We start from the raw sequence: 20,314 nt of genomic DNA, 5'->3' as shown, positions 1-20,314 counted from the left end.
CCATTTTAAGTTATAAATAGAAATTACACATAATGGGAAAAATTCAGGCCGAACTAGTTGCAGAATAGCTAATACTCCAAAGAAGAAACACAGACCTTATAGTAATGCCAGTTTCCTTCACATAAAACCAGCCAGAAATAACAATTACTTCTACCTGCTATATTTCTTCCTCCTTGTAAACACTACTTTCAAGTATATTTTTAAACATTCAAGAGTACTACTTTGAAAAACAGTAATATTAATTTGTGGCTGAGGGAAATATTTATCCTCATAGTTAGTATTTTAATTTTGGAAAAAATGATGACACTAGAAAGACAAAGATATTCTTCTGTGTTTTATTGCAGCCGAACATTTAAACAGGTTAAATATACATTTTTAATAGTCTGCTTGACCTTGCTCAGCTTGGCATATTTTTGTAAACATGAAGCACATAAAATCACATACCCAGTTACAAGATACTTAAAATTCGATCACAGCACAACATACTCTCACAGTCCCATAATTCTACAAATAGGCTGCCACTGTTATATAAAAAGTCTTCCATTCACCATTCGAAAATTATTCCCAAGCTTCCTCACAAAATATGGCTTTGTAAAAATTATTGCTCTGCAATTCACAATCACAGGTAATTTTACTAGAATATCCCATCTCAAACCACATCACAGTCTAAGAGTATTATTGCTTTCCTGAAAAGTCTAAAGAAATCATTTTGGGACATCTGTGTTTGTCGACCAGATGTTAACACTCACTAATGCGGAGTCTTACTGAAATCCCAAACAAAAAAAGGCAAGCATATATGATGCCCCTTTCACTATAAATATAAGCAACTAATAACCTGACTTCAAAACAGTGTTACAGAAATTTTAAATCTCCCTGTCAACCAAAAGGCAACCACTGTCAGGGTTACCAAATTGATTTTTCTTCTTAAAAATTTATCTTATTTCTTCTAAGCTCCTGTATCAGGTTTGGCAATTTCCTAAAATCACAGCAATTATTCCTGAGCCAAAAAGGAACACATGCAAAATGCCAAAGAATAAAATATGTCTTCATAATTGTGGAACAGCAGCACAGAACAGGTAAAAAGTACACCTGTTACAGTAAAATTCTGTATCATTTGAAGTCTAAATTTCAGACGTATCATTTACAAGAGCATTTATGATTGCAGGTCTTACATTTTGATATCCTATTTTTCTTAAGGTTGAATTTCCAAAGCTTTGCTTTTTTAAAAAAAATAATCTACAAGTCAAGTATTGATGCAAATTTGACTTTTAAAATAATTCACTGAATATAAAGCTTACCAAATTCAGCTTTGAGATCATTGTATTGGTAGGCAAACCAGGAGAATTTTACTGACCTCAACCTCATTTTGACAACTCAGTTTTGTTGCAACCAACACCGACTCCCTGCCAGATATTATGCAGTTCCTACATATTTTTGCTTTAAAAATCAAATGTGTATAAAAAGTTCTAATTCACACATAAAGGGTTTCCGAAAAAGTAATTTAGTAATCTGCCCTTTAACTAGTATGAATTAAATATAAACATTTTGTATTTTGTTAGACTATTTCAAAAATGACCTGAAATTCATGTAGTGTAACTGTTGACATAACATCAGTGCAAAGAGATACAAGTCAAACTTCACAGCATAGTGTGTGTCTGATTAGTGTTTTCAATAAAATGCAGTTAGGCTGTATGCTATATCAGCAGTTATAAAACATTTTAAAATTCATAATATTATATGTTTCATTTGACCAAACTGCTCTGTACATACTGTATGAATCCACAACAAAAGATATATATTAAAATTTGAAAAAATGTACTTGCTGCTACGTTATAAATAGAATATTAACAATTGTTCGAACAGCACATACGAAATGCAGCTCAAAGTTGCAACTCTGTCACAAACACAGAAGAAAAATAATGAATTCGCTAAACTTGACCAAGAACAGAAAAAAAAACCAACCACAGACAGGAATGTAAATTAAACATCCAAGTGTTAAAAAAGCTTACTAAAATGACAGTTGGCTACAACCCATTTACAATATCTTAGTGTTCGTTCCCCAAACCCTGAACTGCTTGGTAATTACATCATAAGATCTATTACAACCATCTGCTCCCCTTTTGTAGCGTATGGTTAGGGCTGGTCCTCCTGCTGTAGGGACTTTCTTTTGAAGCTTTAAGTATCTGAAAAAATAAGGGGAAATCTATATTAAAGGACCAACCAAAACACAACTTAGTCTAAAACAATTTAAAAAAAATCTTAAAGCTAAAAAATGCAACTTTGTATCCAACTAGTTATTTGAGAAAGCTATCATTTCTAGGATCTATCATAATGAATATACACAAAGTTGCTGTATAAGGTGGGAAATGTAAACTTTTAAACATCTATTTAAGCAGTAGATTTTTTTTTCTCAGCATAAGGTACTTTGTTTACCTCGTAAAGGAAATCTAGGCCATGTCACAAATACACTAAAACAATTTTTTATTTTTTTTTCTTTTTAAAGTCAAGGACTCTTACAATTGGAAAAGAGGAGCCAGGTAATGAGGAAGGGTCAAAGTTGTGAAGTGGAAAGTTCTCTACACGTAAGGGATTTCAGCAGTTGGTAAAATAAATGTAGGGTTATAAAAATGTCAAGGATACAAGATGAAAGGTTGGTTGGGGGGAAACAACCCTTAAACATTTTAAATTTGAACATATACAAGAGGTTTTAAAATCCAAATACAGAGAGTAAAGGTATCCCCAAAGTTGTAATATGTCTCCCTTAAAATATGTCTCCAACAAGCACCACTCTATCGCAACCACTGCAATTTATGTGTCAGTGTAAAACAGGATTAGCCAAAAATCCTAAATTAGTAATATTTCAAGCTGGTCTATCATATCACTCAAGTGCATCAGTTTACAAAAATATAGACTATAGCTGCAGTTAAAATAGCCTACTGTTGGAAAGGAATATTGGTCATAATTTTTGAAGTAAACTCAGAGAATTGGAAAACAGTACCTACAGATACCTAAAGATGCAGTTGCCTAGGGGTTTTTTTTGGTTTTGTTGTTTGGTTTTTTTTGTGGTGTTTTTTTTTGTGATATGCCCTGAAATCAGCAAAAAACTTTTGACTTGCACTCCCCTACAATTAAATCCCACACCTGATCTCTTCACTGGCGATGTGAGAATGTTCCTCACAGCTGAATTCATCCTCTGAACTATCTCCTGCTTCCTTTCCAAAACAGTAAGTACCTATGTTTCAGATAAAAATCAAACAACTGCTCCTAACCTGATACAAACTGGTGTCACCATGCTTCAAATGAAGCTGCATGAATTTCTACTACCAAAGAACAAGGACTATGTAGTGACATGTCTGAATATCTTTTACATTGCCTGAAGTTATGTTTATTACATAAATAGGGACACCTTTCATATACGCGTAGAGTGCCTATGCGTATAAAGGTATTCTTCATTCAGAAGAAAGTTCTTGACTCTCTCTAGTACAATGAACTTTAATATTATTATTACTGAAATAACAGGAAATTCTAGCTTTGAATACATGATGAAATGAAATCACACAAACAAAGAAAAGAATTCTGACAACAAAAAAACTCCATACTGAACCCTCCATCACAAATTAAAAAAAAAAAAAAAAAAACAGAAAACAAAAAAAACTGGTAAATAGGAATTTTACACTCCAAGAGGAAAATGTGAGAACAATGTTGCCTTCACACTGAAATTTTCACATCCAAAAAAGGCAGGTAAACATACTTAATAGTAGGAAAAAAATAAAAAAATAGTCAGAATCAGTAGTTTACTTCTGTCCCCCACTTCTTTTCTCAGTTTTCACAGATGCTATTTGAATTCTACTTTGTGCTGAAACAGTAAGTTCTTACAAAAACTGATGAACGACAATTCCTCTGCCTTCAAAGAAGCTCCCACATAACTACACAAATTAAAGATTCTTGAGTATGTTGGTACACTGTAGAAGATTTTGTGCTGATCAAATTATTTTCATTTTCTACTTCCTAAATGAAGAATCACATACACGGTACTAAATCTAAAAGTTACTTGTGTGTTTAATAACTGAATAAATAGGTTTTGATTGATTCTCTCACTTTTTCCCATGAAGGGAAAAAGAAAATATTCACTCCTTCCAGTGCTGCTATTATTATCTATTTCCACAAGATATATCAGGACAGAGCTAAGGCTAATCTTGTGGTTTAAAAAGTGTGTTGCACTAGTTTTGGAAACAACTGAAGATAAAAAAAATAAATCTAAAAAACCTTTCAAAAGGATCAGAAAAAACTACTATTTCAGAGTAAAACAAGTTATTTTTTATAATAGCAGTGTTTGAAATGGGTAAGGACTCTCTTTGTATCACAACACAATAAAAGGAGAGAGGACAACTAGGTTTAATTCCACCACCTTATTTGAAAGTCCACCTGCAATTAAAGGAGTGATTGTCCCCCTGTACTCAGCACTGGTGAGGCTGCACCTTAAATCCTGTGTTCAGTTTTGGGCCCCTCACCACAAGAAGGACCTTGAGGTGCTGGAGAGAGTCTAGAGAAGGGCAACGAAGGTGGTGAAGGGTCTGGAGCACAAGTCTGATGGGGAGCGGCTGAGGGAGCTGGGGGGGTTTAGCCTGGAGAAGAGGAGGTTGAGGGGAGACCTGATCGCTCCCTACAACGACCTGAAAGGAGGGTGTAGTGAAGTGAGGGTCGGCCTCTTCTCCCAAGTAATGAGAGATATGACAAGAGGAAATGGCCTCAAGTTACAACCAGGGGAAGTTTAGATTGGATATCAGGAAAAATTTCTTCACCGAAAGGGTTGTCAAGCACTGGAACAGGCTGCCTAGGGAGGTGGTGGAGTCCCCATCCCTAGAGGTATTTAAAAGCTGTGTAGATGTGGTGCTTAGGGACATGGTTTATTGGGGGACTTGGCACTGCTAGGTTAACAGTTGGACTTGATGATCTTAAGGATCTTTTCCAACCTAAATGATTCTATGATTCAAAATGGAATATTCAGAAAGTCATCCACTAATGTACAATACATGTAAGATTTTTTTTTTTGTAAAAGTGGGAAATTCAGTTACTGCCGCAAGTATGAGCCATAAATCACAGCACAAAAAGCAATAGAATTATGGTTCACTAAACCAAAAGTTAAAGATTTCAAGTTGATACATGGATTCTGAATTTAGTTTTAAAACAGTATATGTAAGTCAAGAGATCATCTCAACGTCACCATATCAATAAAACTGACATTGCACAGTGGAATTATCTACTGCTGAAATTTTGCAATAGTCCTCTAAAGGCCTTTTTGTTACTTTAACTTTAAGCAGCAACATTTTCTGAGATAAAACATCTTTTCTTGTTCTACAGTTCCAACTTAAAGCACAAACAAGCTGAACACTACTTTTGCTTAACTTCTTGCCTATACTGTCAAAGGTAACTATTGCTTGTTCCTACACTGATTATAAGCTTCGGTTAAAAATATTTCATATTCATTATGAAATAAAACAGTTTTAGAAAAGGCCTCTATTAATGAATACCCATGGCTTCAAACATTTCAACACACCATGTGGCTGTTATGATAAATAGGTTAGAAAGTTCTCATAAATAACACAGTTATGTATTGACAGGAGCATTTAAAATCACCTCAGTTAAGGTTCAGCATGTAATTAAAACATGAACTAAACCATGCTTTCAATCTGTAGTGGGCAACCACAAAGGCCTCCTATGTTTTCTCACTTCTCCAGCTACTTTTGGCATGCTCAAGAACGAAACACATGTTTCCTTTCACGCAAGGAAAAACAAAACCCCACAGAACTACCTGGGCACCAAACCACGTAAGAGCTTCTGCATATTGCAAAGATTAACTAACCCAGAAAGGTTCTCAGGGTCACCAGAACAAAAGAAATATAGCTGTCAGGACTCTTGGATTGCAGTTTCTGTGATTTCCTGCCCAGAGATACAACTTAGCATTTCACTCAGCACAACTATTTTGTTACGAAGAACAAACCAACAACTTGTAATAATTAACTCCAAAAAGCAGACGAAATGTAACAATATGCAGTCTTCAAATTTAGAAGCCATTTAGCTAGTCTAAAAATGGCTTTGGTAAGCTCTATGTTTACTACTGTCAGGCAACAGATGGAAGAGCTCAAAGTGCTCTTGTTCTTAAAATCAGTTATGTCAAGAAAAATGTGATGGCATGACAAAACAGTCCTGTTTCCAGATTAGTGCCCAAAGAATGTGCCACAGTTGGACTCCAATAGATCTGACTGATACAGAGAGAAGTGACAGTATAATCACTGATCCATGATCAGTTACTCTTGAAAGGAAGTTTGCATGTATTTTGACACTTGAAAGTTTCATATTTCCCTTTTAGAGTAAAAAATATCCAGCTCTGTTTGAAATCATTAAAAATTAAGTTGTAAACTAAAACTACTCACAGCTTTATTTGGAATGCTTCTGTATAACCCAGTAACTGTTACTAGCATTTATCCAGGATAAGATAAAAATTATTGCTTCAGAACTAGAAAGCAACTTTAAATGACAATAATGATATCCCTTCACTCCTCTCCACAAAGTAATTTGTTTACAAGCTTTCCACGCAGCTATAACTTCATTTTTTTGGGGGGGCAGGGGGGGGTGGAAATCAAGCACTTAAGATTAACTTACCCACTAGATCATCATTTGAATTCTCAGCTTGAACAGGTATTTCTGTAAATCAAAAGTGTACAAACAATTCAAACTGGACAGTTCTCCCTAAAAGTTGCATTTTTCTCCCTTATGCTCAAAACAGTGACTGTTCTGTAATACTACTTTTGCAGAAGTGGGATACAAATTTTCCTCAGCTGAATTTTTCTCGGCAAAAGATTAATACTTAAGTAGGCCAATGACTAAATTGCAGCATTGCAGAGTTTCAAAAATGATACTTCAATATTCTGAAACTACAAACTCAAAGCACAAATCTCCCACAGTTGCACATGCTGCTACAGTACGGGCTTAGAAAACATTCAGATACTTATTATGTTCCCAGCTGTAATTGTGAAATATTTGACTTCAAAATTCAGTTCTTTTTAATTCCATACGTATGTTTAAATTAGACATGTCACATGTCACTGGGTGCTATTATTGCTAGTAGAATGAAGGTTGCACATAGCTCCCTATTCATGCATGGAGACAGAAAAGAATTCATAAGAGCCAGGGTGGTGGCTGTAGACAGTAAGAAGATTCAAAGAGAGGGAAATATATTCTCTGACTCAGGAAGCCCATAAATAAAGTGCTCAAAGCTGGGGAAACATTTCACTTTATTTTATTTCTTACATATACTCTCTTTCCCGAGCACATACTACTGACTGGCTGGTGGGAAACAGAGCACAGCGAAGAAATCTTCCAGTTTCAATGACCTAATATGGCCATTTTTATCGAGGTAAATTTTTCTGAACTGGGAGCACTCTCAGCTCTGCTAGCTATTAAAATATTGTCATTAAAAAAACCCAAGATGCTAGATTCCAACATCACAGTTATGTTTGTCCTTAAAAAAATGGCAGAAAAATTTATGAATGTATTTTTATTGCAGCACAGATTTCTATTCCACAATATTTTTCATTCTCAATTTTTTTTTCTAAAGTAGCAAACTCATGCAAAAGATAATATACAAACCTGATTCCTCTGGTTCAGTGGCCACAACATCTTCTGTATGCTTACTTTCTACTGTTACAAAGAAAATAAGTGTTGAAAGTTACACACAGTATGTTCATAATTTTGCTTTTATTCCCCATCAGTCCCATCAAATTAGTATCAAACAAAAAGGAAGACTTAAACAGCAAAACAACCAACTAGGTTAACTTAAGATTAGACAAAAGGCAGTGAATGTATTTCATGCTCAAAAGTTTAGCTCCTATTTGTTATTGACTTCCCTTCCTTTCCCCAAAAGTGATTTTTGATTATAATTGTTGTTTGTGTGAAACAATAATGTTTGCTTCCCCATTTAATTATATTAGAACACATTTTTCAAATGGAAAACCTAAACAAATATAGTTACAAATCCTACATATTGTGCTCAGACTAAACTTCTTAGATTACTTTGCTCTAGCTGACTGAATTAATGTCATGTTTGAAAAAGTCTTGTTAATGATATCTTTAACTTCTTAGAGCAAATCTTCAAATTATATTTGACCTAGTACTCATTTAAAATTCCCTGGCACCAGCACAACAAACAAAAATTTACAGGTTAATCTTTCTGAGTAGTAATGTGGGAAATTAACATACTCCATTCCTCAGACTGAAGCTCTAAGTACTTGGTAAGAATGTCATGAAGTCTGACAAGGCCACGTGCAAGGTCCTGCAATGGGGTCAGGGCAATCCCCAACATCAGTACAGGCTGGAGGATGAATGGATTGAGAGCAACCCTGTGAAGAAGAACTTGAGAATCCTGGTGGATGACAAGCTGGACATGACCAAGCAATGTGCGCTGGCAGCCCAGAAAGCCAATCGTACCCTGGGCTGCATCAAAAGCAGCATGGCCAGCAAGTTGAGGGGGGCGGTTCTGCCCCTCTGCTCCACTCTGGTGAGACCCCCCCCTGCAGTACTGCCTTCAGCTCTGGGGTCCTCAGCACCAGAAGGACATGGACCTGTTGGAGTGAGTCCAGAGGAGGCCAGGAAGATGATCAGAGGGCTGGAGCACCTCTCCTATGAGGACATGCTGAGAGAATTGGGGTTGTTCATCCTGGAGAAGAAAAGGCTCTGGGGAGACCTTATTGCGGCCTCTCAGTACTTAAAAGGGGCTTATAAGAAAGATGGAGAGAGATTTTTTTATCGAGGCCTATAGCAACAGGACAAGGGGCAATGGTTTTAAAGTGAAAGAGGGTAGACTTAGATTGGACATAAGGAAGAAATTTTTTACCATGAGGGTGGTGAGATACTGGAAGAGGTTGCCCAGAGAAGTTGTGGATGCCCCATCCCTGGAAGTGCTCAAGGCCAGCCTGGATGAGACTTTGAGCAAGCTGATCTAGTGAAAGATGTTCCTGTCCATGGCAGGGGAGTTGGACCAGATGATCTTTAAATGTCCCTTCTAATCCAAACCATTCCATGATTCTACATAATATATTTCTCTGTTTTGTTTTTCATTTGTTTGGTTTTTTTAAATTATATTAACAAATAAAAATGGAAGAAAAAAAATGTTTTCTTTCACAAGCTACAAAAACTCATACCTGACAGCTCTTTATCAGTATCAAAATCTTCAATAATTTCATCTATAAGAGAAAGTATAGAAAGATAAAAGTATATAATGAGTTTTGTTCTGGGGTCTTTTTTGGGTTTTGTTTTTTTTTGTTTGTTTGGTTGGTTTTTTTAACATCAGATCTCAAAATGCATATATTTCATTAAAATACTTTAAGATCACAATTACAAAATATATACCTGGCTCTGTGGCTTCATGCGCCTCCTCTGGAGGGTTCTCAACAGCTAAGAAAACATTCAATTCAGAGCAATAATGAAGTCAAGCCCTCAATTGATGGAACTTAACATACAACACAAAAGAAAACAGCTAGCACACACACGTCTAACTACAAACAGTAAACTGCTATAAACAAACAGGAACTTCGATGAATTTGAGGGGAAAAAAAGAAATTACTTCTTAAATTTTCTTCCCTGTTTCACTGAAGAACTGCTGTATTCATTAGGTAAATATTTCAAAATTATACCTTCTAAACAAATCTTGTTTGGATTAAGACACAGTAACTTTAAAAACTGGAATTTAAAAAACACTACTTAATCTTTCTAAGCATAATCAGTATCCCACTTTCATCTTTTGCAGCATCAACTCCATCTACTAGACATTCTAAAAACCAAACACAAAACCCCCAATTATAAGGTTTTATTTTAAATGCCTTTTATTTTGATAAACATGCAATTCCTCAGTGAGTCCTGCTTTCCTTCCTGAAGGATGAGCAAAGTTCTTCAACTTGCCAATTATGGATTCCGTCTTTTTATTTTCTTTGAATATGGCATCTTTTAACTCATTTGACTGTCCTCTTAAGCTTATGATCACAAAGGTGACTAAACAGATACTTACAATTTATTTACCCTAGAGAATTTCTCGACTTCATTCTAAACTAAACAATTGTGTCTTTTTCAATTAGATGCCTGAGATGACTCTCCAAAGAGCTGGTATTTCAAGACAACAAAGTATACAGGACCCAGAGAGAGAGCACTGCAGATAAATAATTTTTAATTGCTTCTGCTAATTAGACAAAAGCACTGGCAAAAAGTATGCATCAAAGCAGAGCTAGTGTTGACAGCCCATAAATTCTGAATGACCATAAGTACTGGTTACAAGGTTATGAGCAAGCCTCATGGCAGGCAGCAGGCTGAGTGTCTGTACTGAACTACTGTGTTCTAATGTCCACCAAAAGCCTCACACACCCCACTTTGTGTCACTTGAGACCTTAAAGATGAATCCTCAAAGATAGTATATTAAACAAAGGTGTCCCAGTTCATAGTTAGAAATGTAACTTTATAACTACACAGACTGTAATACACCTTTACGATAACTGGCAATATTTCGTGATTGAAGATCACACAGATTACATATTTCAATATATACAAATAGCAAGATTAAGTTAATGATCTTTATGCTAACTTGACTAAAATAAATCTCTGAGTTTGAAAATCATTTATATTCAACTAACATGTATTTTAGAGGTATTTCTACTTTAATTACATTTGAAACAAAGATTTTCTAATATGCTCCATATATACAAATATATATACACGATGGGATGTGTGTGGGAGTGTACACACGCACCCCACACACATATACATACACACAGAGATATATATATACACACACACATTTTAATATATGTATATACCTGTATCTTGATTCTGAGTCTGCTTTTCATGTTTTGGTTCTGAAAGGAAAGAAAAATAAAATTCCTGGGTGGTTGATATGCACAAAGTATCCTAAAAATTTGGTTGTTAAGCATCCACTTCATATCTTTACTGATAAATGTAAAGCTCTCAAAGACTTTCTCTACTTTTGGGGCCTGAATAGATATATGAACCCTTACTGGAGCTTGTAGTAGAAATTCTACACAGAAAACAAATATCAAATGTGAACATAATGCTGAAACTTCAAACATTTCTATCTACACAGATGAAATACTGAAAACAATGACAACAATAAAGCTATCATTCTGTACAACTGCTATAATTCACCTACGCTCCTAATCTTTGAGTAAAATGCCAGTCTAATTTTTGTAACTCTGAAGAAGAAATAGGCTAAAAATATTCATTATTTTACTTTAGGTCATGTCTGAAAGTAGACAAAATGCTATCCATTAATTGTCTGAATTTTCAATATACATTTATTGAGAATTTTAGAACTAAGGTTCAATGTTAGTCAGTGTTTTGGATAATTTCATTATCTTAACAGGTACCGACCTTCATCTGAAAAAGGGTATTTACATAAGATTTTTTTAAAAAAAAAATCTTTCTACTATTGTTTTATCTTAAAAGGCACTAATAGTCACTTAGCTCCCCCTCCATCCCTTAAAAAAAGTTCTTACAGCATATTCTTAAAAAAAACATCCTGAACTCTTCATTTCTAATTAAAATCTCAAACTTGTCTTCTTTCTCTAGTTTCATTGCTACAAAACTGTGTAACTCTTCATAAAACTAGTGAAAGTTGTGTATAATAACTGAGTTACTGTATTCCAAATTACATGATCAATTCATTTACACATTTCACCGTGGGCATAGACACTCATTTCAACTAAAGAATTTTTAGCATTAGCAATAATTGCAGAAGGTAGGAAGAAATGGTTCTTTTCAACACGCCAGACACACAAAGTGGGTGCAGCCTACCACAGGCCTTCAGTTTCTCCCAACACCATGCAAGGCAGAAGTGATCACAGGAACTGCAATGGCAGGAGAATTGGAACTAGCTGATCTTTAAGGTCCCTTCTAACCAAACCATTCCATGATTCTATGAAATTGAACTGCTCTGGCCAACAATCATCTTGGCATTGCCTCTCAGCTTTCCGAGAATTCTAGGAAGCACCAGGATTGAAGAAAATATTACATCAGACAGTTTGCCAGAAGAGGGGAAACACATGTGGTAGAGATGGAGAAGATGCATTGATTCTAAAACAGAGAAGCTTATACTTCTGTTGATTTCTCAGACATTTGCATCTGAAGCTTTAAAGTGAATCTTCTTACGGATGTGAACTGCGGTTTTGGAGCTAATGTCAAAAACAAAAGCTTTACTTTGAAAGAATTTCAGATCTCCATGATGGCCTCCATCCCTTCTTTGACTTTAGAAAACAGGTGTTAAAAACTCTCTTCTCCAGAAAAAGAGCAAATATGTTACCATTTTTGATCCAATGAAAAGCATGTTGAAAGGTTCAAGAAAGATGGGCCAGGAGACCCACAGGGATGAAAACTAGGTACTGTAACTGCGAAAATGGTGTCTAGCACACATTCACGAACAACTACAACTCCTGTGCCCTGAAACTGGATAGACTGAACTCGGCATAAAAAAAAGATGGTGTGTCACAGAACAATGGCCTCACATCCTTCAGCACATCTTTAGAGACATCATGGTTAGTTGGTTAGCTCAAATCTTAAAGGACTGACATCATCAGTTGAGCTTATAGGACTGAGTGTGATTAGACTGATTTCCTCAGCAGTGAATCTCATCTTTTCTCGGGATCCTGATAGCAATTTCTGGTAATTTTCCCTGGTTATTTCCGAGACTACAATGAGTGCCTGGAAACGAGGGTGCCTGCCGTTGGAACAAACAGTGAAATTCCAAATAACTTTAACTTCATGTGGGGGGGGGTGGGGTGGGATAATTTTTTTTAAAAAAAGAAGGCAAAACAGAAAAAAAAAATCAACCAAATCTTGCAAATGCCAAGAACACTCAATGCCTCATCTGACCGGTCTTTTTCTTCTACACTGCTCCAGGCTGGAGCTCTCAAATGAAATTCCTCTAAAAAGTACAAAGGAACCATTGTGTTTTCTCTCACAACCAGAATGCCTTGAAGGGAGAACTTGGAAGCAAGGCAAAATTCTATCATGAAAAGGTGAACTTTCATGAAGAGAAAAGCAGTGTGTCATGGATTCTGTTGAACTGCAGGCATAATTTGCTGTGTAAAAAAGCCTGGCAATTTACTAGGCAAGGATAGTAATTTTTGACAATCACCTCCTACCTTGGAATCTCCCTTTGAGAAAAAGAATGGAACTTCCTATTCTCTTCATCAGCCTAATCAGAGGATTTGGAGTAATAAAGAAAGAGTAGAAAAAAACCTAAACCAGATTTATCTGATACTCTTTAAAACACTCATTGCAGCACACAGCAGCAATCGCACATGAAACCACTGCTTGCTGAAACACATGAACTAGTCACAAAATTCACTGTTATTGTGCCAGGGTGCCAGAAGAGACTGCAGCATATGAAATGTTTTTGGACTTGATTCTATGAAAAACTGATGCAAATTAGTTTGGGAACCTCCATGATCATCTTACTCCAAAAGCAAGTATAGATGACTCTTCCTAAGGACAAGGACTGTGGAAGCATTCTCTGTTCATGTCAACACTACGTGTGAAGATCCATTAAAAGTAAAGAAGTTGCACTTCTCCTTCATATCTAGATGTGAGAAGCAAAAAAAATGATTCTTGATTAGGAACTGATTGTAAAATAAGTATCTCCTGGAAAGGAGAGTAAACAACAAGCCCAGGGAAAACGCTAGGTCTCTCTTGCTTTTCTATCCTATTGATGCCAACACATTTTGTCAATGGCATTACAGCTGAGGCAAATAATTCTTTTCTGCAGACTAAGACATGGACTAAGGGCTAAATATGCTTTTGGGCCACTGAAAGTCCTTCAATGGGATTTTGAGCTCTAATCCCAAAGGTGGATGTCAGAATTTCCCTCCTGATGACAAAGAATGAACCTCAAGGTTTTCTATCTCAAATATTTTGAAGTTAAGAACTGCTGTCCTCTGCTCAGGTTACATAAACATGGAAAATAAAGAGTGCTTTGAAGATATGCTTAACTTTTCTGAAGTACAGTAGTCCCTAGAAGCATCTCACAGCACGAATCACAACCTCATACCTCTGTTTCAAGTCTGTGACCACTAGTCATCTTCTCATTTACTTTTTGATTTGGTCTTAGCAATCATTAGCAAATCATTAACCAAATCAAACTAAAACAGAGTAATCTCCAAAGAACTGGTAGTGATGGACAGGATAAAAGGTAACACTGAGCTATACAGATGCAATGAAACACAGCTGACTTGGCTAGGGTTTCATAAGAAAAAGGGTATGCAAAGTCTTCAACATTCTTATTGCACATATGTATAAAGTATGAAAAGAGGAACAATATGGGAATATAACCTATATGCATACTCTACACTTGTTCCAGTGTTAAGATCAACTGATTGCTTACATAGAGGGTTTGAACGTAAAAAAAACCCAAAACCTTAACTGAAAACTTGCAAAGTAATGTGACAGCACAGAAAATTTTAAGACAAAGTAATTTCACTTTCATACTAATGAAAGACTTTGACACTCTCATTTCACTAAATCTAGTAGTTATCATACCATGCTCTTCATTATAATCGCCATGCACTCTATCCTCTGTTTAAATAAAAAAAAATTAATATGAAAATTAATGGAATTTTAAGACAATAAATGCACACAAATAATACAGTGTCAAGTTTATTCAAAACAACAAATATATTCAAAACTATACTATTTTATACTGTATTAAAGTTAATAAGAGTTCAACAAAGGTGAAGATTTCTAAACGATCCTGTGAGAAGAACTGAATCATTTTCTGGCATCACAAGATAGACTTAAAAAAGACAAAGCACTATCAGCAGGCTTTTCTTATACAGTTTGTGAACTCATTTACAAATTACCTACAATTCAGAATGGAAACACTCATAAATCATTTCTATATACACCAAACTTCTACAATGGAATTTTGGAATCCACTTGTTACGGCTTGTTTGCTTTTTAAAAAAGAATTTTTTTAAGATACTACTTTTTTCCTGACACTTATGACCCTAATTTCAAACTCTTTGGCAAATTCAAATTATTTTTTTATCCACAGAAACATTTCTATGCAATTTAAAATACAAACATCCATTCTCCTGGAAATTTAACCCTCAAAATATTATTCTGCCCATTTGGTTGACATTTCAGAAAAGCAGTATTCATGTAGGTCTTTGTATTTTTTCAGAACGTAAAGGAAAATATAGATGTAATAACTCTACTAAACAACTGATGCTGTCTATGAGCTCCCATGTTTTGGTTTGTGTGGGTTTGTTTTGGTTTGGGGCCAAAATTCAATGAAACTTCAATAAAAAGAAATAAGACTTTGGACTGTACCTGTGTAATGTTCCATAGCATCTTCTGGCAATAGCTCAGAGTCACCTTAAATAAAAATATTTAATATTTTATATTCTAATCGAATTTTCATGCAACAGCTGAATGGCACAAGAGAAGTTAAAAAAGTCACATACTTAGCTCAAGAATAACAGAACTAAACATACTGAGTTAATACAATGTTTTATTTGAAAGTGACAGCTGGATTGTAAAACACATCCAAGAGCTACACCATAAGTCACACAATATAAGAAGTTCATGCATATTTGTATTTAGGCTTAAAATTAGGAATACAAGTAGGTCTTTGAGAATCCATTGATTAGACTGGAAGACTCCCAACAGAACAAGGTATTTATGTAAGTATTTGTGGATTGGATTCATGGAGTTTTGTGCTCACAAATGTAAAGGCAAGCTGCAAAAATCAGGCTTACTTGAAACTATTTGAAAAACTGTTTGCAAATAAAACAGTGATGAAACAGTCAATATGACACATTACATTGAAACATGTTTAAAAAAGTGTAAGTGATTATATTATAATCTGAAGTAATACAAATTTACAAACCTGGAGCTTCTGGATCACTTACTGTCTTTTCCACATCCATATCATATTCATATGAAACTGTAAATTAAATATGAGAAATATTTTTGAAAATAAAAATATGAAAGATTTTTCTGAAATTTTAATTTGTTTAAAATTTAATTCTGAAATTTCAATAGTCAATTGTTTTAACTTGCAGCCATAATATGTCCATCAATAGCTAAATGTAGCTCCTTAATTGAACAGACAAATTAAAACCTTACAAACAGACAACTGCAACTTGGCACATGGCAATCTAATGGAAGGTGTTGTGCCACTCTCTCTTTTAGTCCTGTTAGACTCTTTGTATGAAAACTAGATCCACAAGAGCCATTAGTCTCCATCAGTACCTTTTTAATAGTTGTTCTAATATGAATTAAAAAATGTAATCTTCCCCTATCCTCAAAGTTCTAAAGTAGCTTCTTTACTAATGTGCAGGAGGACCACCGGTGACGATCTACAGAAGACAAGGCAAGAGCCAGAAATCAGACCTTGAGAAATACATACATTTGCTTCTGGCATCACAGATTTAGAGCAGTTTATTTTTTTTTCATTGCCTAGTTAAATATGTGGATTATTTTTCTCTGTGACTACAATTCTTTGCGATGTTATGAATATACTCAGTACAATACATCTGAAAACACATAGTACTGAAGGTAAACTATCCATCCTTTTACTTCAAAAGCATCACAGCTTGGATTCTAAATCGGTAAACTGGAAAGCAGTAATCTCCACAACGACAGGAATAAGTAGTTTTAGCTGTATCAAACAAATAAAATTATTTTTCTGTCATATTTGGCATCAAACAGGACTGTAAAGTCCAGAACTAACAGTGGACCAAAGATAAGAAGCCTAGTCAAAACAGAAATTGATGCCTAATGTAAATGGAAGAGGCTGCCTGTACTATAGATGAGCATCTGGAAGAAAATACTTATCAGATTGCAGGGAAAATGTAATATCCACCTAATGTTCCTTCATAATGGGAAAGATGAGCTAATGCCCTTGTATGTACTATCAAGCACAATATGAAGATGACTGTAACCTAATTGGATTAGTCCGGGCAAAATTTCAAAAAGCTTTAAAGATGAATTAGGGCGTGCAGAAAAACAGTGCAAGGATAGTTCAGAATGAAGTCCTTGGTGCTGACTCACTCTCTGATAGTATAACTGGCCATAAAGAAACAGACGGTCCTGAAGAAAAGCTTCCAAACTGGATGCCTCTGAATGGTGACAGGTTCCATTTGAGAACACAAGTTTCTGATTAACACCAAGAATACTGGCCAGAAGGACCTTAGCATTGTAGTCTGTAAGACGACAGTAATATAAGCAATAAATGTCATTCTCACTTTCTTGGACTGTATGAGCACAGACCTCTTGCCTGTTCAAATTCCAATCATACACAACAGCTAGAAACACACAGAAAAGTAAAAATGAAGTTTTTGCATCAATGAAAGCAAAAGGTTTCCATACCTATCATCTGTCCTTTTTAAGAACTATTTGCAATAGCAAATATGATACAGTCATCTCAGTCAAAGTAAAAATATGCAAGACAATCAAGAACAGTTGTCTGGAGCAAAAAAAAATTCAAAATTACATATTCCTAACCCAGTCTAACCTTCTCTATTTTGCTTTCTCATATAATTTGCTACATTTAGGTAGAAAACCAATATTATCAGGTCTGGAAAAACAAAATTATACCTGGAGCTTCATAGGGTTCAGGCTCCATTGCTCCAAGATCATCTGCCAAAAGATCAGCATCTGAGAAACAAACATTTATTTACATGTTTTAAATTTTTTAAATCAATACACGATACTGCAAACTCTATAAGAGGATATTATGTAAGAGTAGTCAAACATCTTAGAAGAAATTTGCTTAGAATTTCTGCTTATGCCAACAAGATATGTATATAGATTAAAAAAATAAAATTAGTAACTTTATTCTTACACATAATATTGAGAATGTGTATACACACATAAAATCTATACACATTTGCTCAAAAAAAAGATGACTCTCCACAGAAATGTATGTATAAAGAAAGTAGAACATATTCACTTTGCCTTCTTAATAGTAATTTTAAAGATTTAGAGTAACTGGAATTGAATTTCTCCTCTATTCCTCTACTTTAAGTCACACTATGTGGATGAATAAAAGAGATACAGAAACCAGGAGGTATAATAGACCCAGACTGAAAATAATTAATTACTTTAGTTGTAAAGAAAGAATCTCAGTGTACTTCCAGCAAATAAAACTTTTAGATGACATCCATTATATAAGTTTTTCAAAAAGAGGTATTGAGACGTCTGTAAAATTTTCAGTAATGCAGATAAAAAGGGAAAAATGTTTCTGAATGCTAAGTTGGATTTAGATAATATGATTATGCTTTAATATTTTGATTACAAACAATTTTTATCATCCTGTCAATGCCCCAAGACAGAAGGATATGAGCATCTTCTTTACATGATGTTATGTTCTCAGCAGGACTTGCAATATTGTTCATGCATAACATTCTCTTAGAGAGCCACATCAGAACGAAAGCAGAGTGAGGATAAGTCTGTCTACAAAAGGCTGTGCTACTAAACTCTTAAAATTTAGCTTAATAAAGTAGAAAGTCCAGAAGCAGCCTCCATATAGATATTATAGAAGTCCCTCTACTGGGGGGAGATACGCATACCCAAAGCATAGATTAATTTGTTTGGTTGAAAGCCAATATAGCAGTAATTAAACCATAATATATAGTTATCTGGATGCCAAAACACATGGCATTAAAATATCGCATGTTGATTTAGAAAATATTTATTTGCTAAATAATACTTGCTGTGGTTGACATTTGCTAAGTCTCTGTTGCAAATAAAAATTATGAGCCAAGTTTTTAATGAGACATACCTCCATTTGCTTATTCTTATTTTTTGGTAAAATTTAATTTTAAATATATTTAGTCATTCAAATACCTTTCTGAACTGAGTCTGGTGTTTCATATGCTTCTGGCATTTCATTCTCTAATTCTCTGAGCAAGTCATCTGTTGTCGGAGCTTCCAAAGTTTCTCCATGTATTTCTTCTTTCACTTGCCACTGGTCATTTATACTTTCATCTACATCTTCATGTCTCTCTCCTAATCAATGATACAGATCGTTAGGGAATACATACTCTTTGGTAAATTCTATTACCAGCAAATATTCAGTCTTCAGCACACTCTTCGTGTTTTTCAACTAGTCCCTGAAGGGGACGGGAAGGGAGAAAGATGACTTGTCTGCACCTTCCAGCAGTACAAACCCGAAGTACCCACACTGACTTGCCACTGCCACTTTTGCCCACAGTAAAAGCCATCATTGTTTATCCGTTCGAGCACTCTATGCAGTATTTTGAGGAAGTTTTTGTAAACTGACTGATTCGAGCTACTGCTGCCAAACACCTCTGAGTAAGAGGCCACAGTTTTAGGATTAGGTGACTGGACTTTCCGAACTTTCTTGAAAATGACAAATTAGCTGATTACAGTGTTTTGCACAGGCAAAAGTATTTTAAGTGCATACTAAAACCAGACTCTGAGATTTGTCTAGACTATGGCAGGATTTATAAATTCTTCAGTGATTTCTAAGTGTTAATGCATTACCAGGCTGGGAATGGAGAGCTTCATGAAGAACAGACTGAATTTCCTCTTCCAAGTCTACGTCACCATTCTTGTGCTCTAAAATGATTGTAAATTGCAGTGAAGGTAAGTGCAAAAGGCAAAGTCTAAACATTAGCTCAAGCCTTGTAACTTTTAGTAGCCTCCATAAAGTCCTTATTCCATTCCATAAAGATTGACTTGGTGAACCTCTACAACTCGTGCGGTTACAAAAACTATTTCGTTTTGCTTACTCTCCAATATGGGAAGTATTGCAGCAATCACATCAGAATTATTCTGAAGATGAATTGGAAGAATTTATCTACACTGCATTTTCCACACATACATTTTTTCTCAGTGGCATTAACATTAATAACTTCAGATAAATATCCAAACCAAGAGTTCTCTTCTTTTACTAACACTTTCATCCATTACTTTCCTACAATTTGGGCAGAAGCACTTGTATGTCATATTTGACAACAAAACATCACTTGTAGAAATAAGGTTTTGTTGGCTTTATAAACAGGGAAAATAGATACTAACATTATAATACCAAGGTTTTCTCCCGGCAATTCATAGCAGAATACATCACAAACTGATTTCAGGGACAAGTGACTGTCATCTAAGACACCAGCTCAGGACATTTGTATGAAGTGTTGCCTTCATATAAATGTCCTACAAATAACACTGAGAAACCCAACAGCACAAAACCAAATCACAGCCACATTTTTTCAAATAAAGATCCAAAATG

General features: G+C 35.1%; 1 protein-coding gene across 1 annotated transcript in view; it reads right to left on the bottom strand.

Moving 5' to 3' along the window:
- The window catches only part of ASPH (aspartate beta-hydroxylase), a 99,828-nt gene that overhangs the window by 52,178 nt on the left and 27,336 nt on the right, over positions 1–20,314 (bottom strand). The window contains exons 5-15 of the mRNA XM_009710179.1: positions 19,570–19,644; positions 18,910–19,071; positions 17,659–17,718; positions 15,947–16,003; positions 15,388–15,432; positions 14,596–14,631; positions 10,863–10,901; positions 9,409–9,453; positions 9,201–9,242; positions 7,651–7,701; positions 6,664–6,705 (exon numbers count right to left, since the gene is read on the bottom strand). Coding sequence (XP_009708481.1) covers positions 6,664–6,705; positions 7,651–7,701; positions 9,201–9,242; positions 9,409–9,453; positions 10,863–10,901; positions 14,596–14,631; positions 15,388–15,432; positions 15,947–16,003; positions 17,659–17,718; positions 18,910–19,071; positions 19,570–19,644 — 654 coding nt within the window. The remainder of the gene's footprint in view (positions 1–6,663; positions 6,706–7,650; positions 7,702–9,200; positions 9,243–9,408; positions 9,454–10,862; positions 10,902–14,595; positions 14,632–15,387; positions 15,433–15,946; positions 16,004–17,658; positions 17,719–18,909; positions 19,072–19,569; positions 19,645–20,314) is intronic.

Source organism: Cariama cristata, unplaced genomic scaffold (genome assembly GCF_000690535.1).
Source record: "Cariama cristata isolate BGI_N322 unplaced genomic scaffold, ASM69053v1 scaffold2371, whole genome shotgun sequence".
In the NCBI taxonomy this organism is placed as follows: domain Eukaryota; kingdom Metazoa; phylum Chordata; class Aves; order Cariamiformes; family Cariamidae; genus Cariama; species Cariama cristata.
Note: the sequence above shows the minus strand (reverse complement) of the source record. Positions and strands in the feature narration are given on the sequence as shown.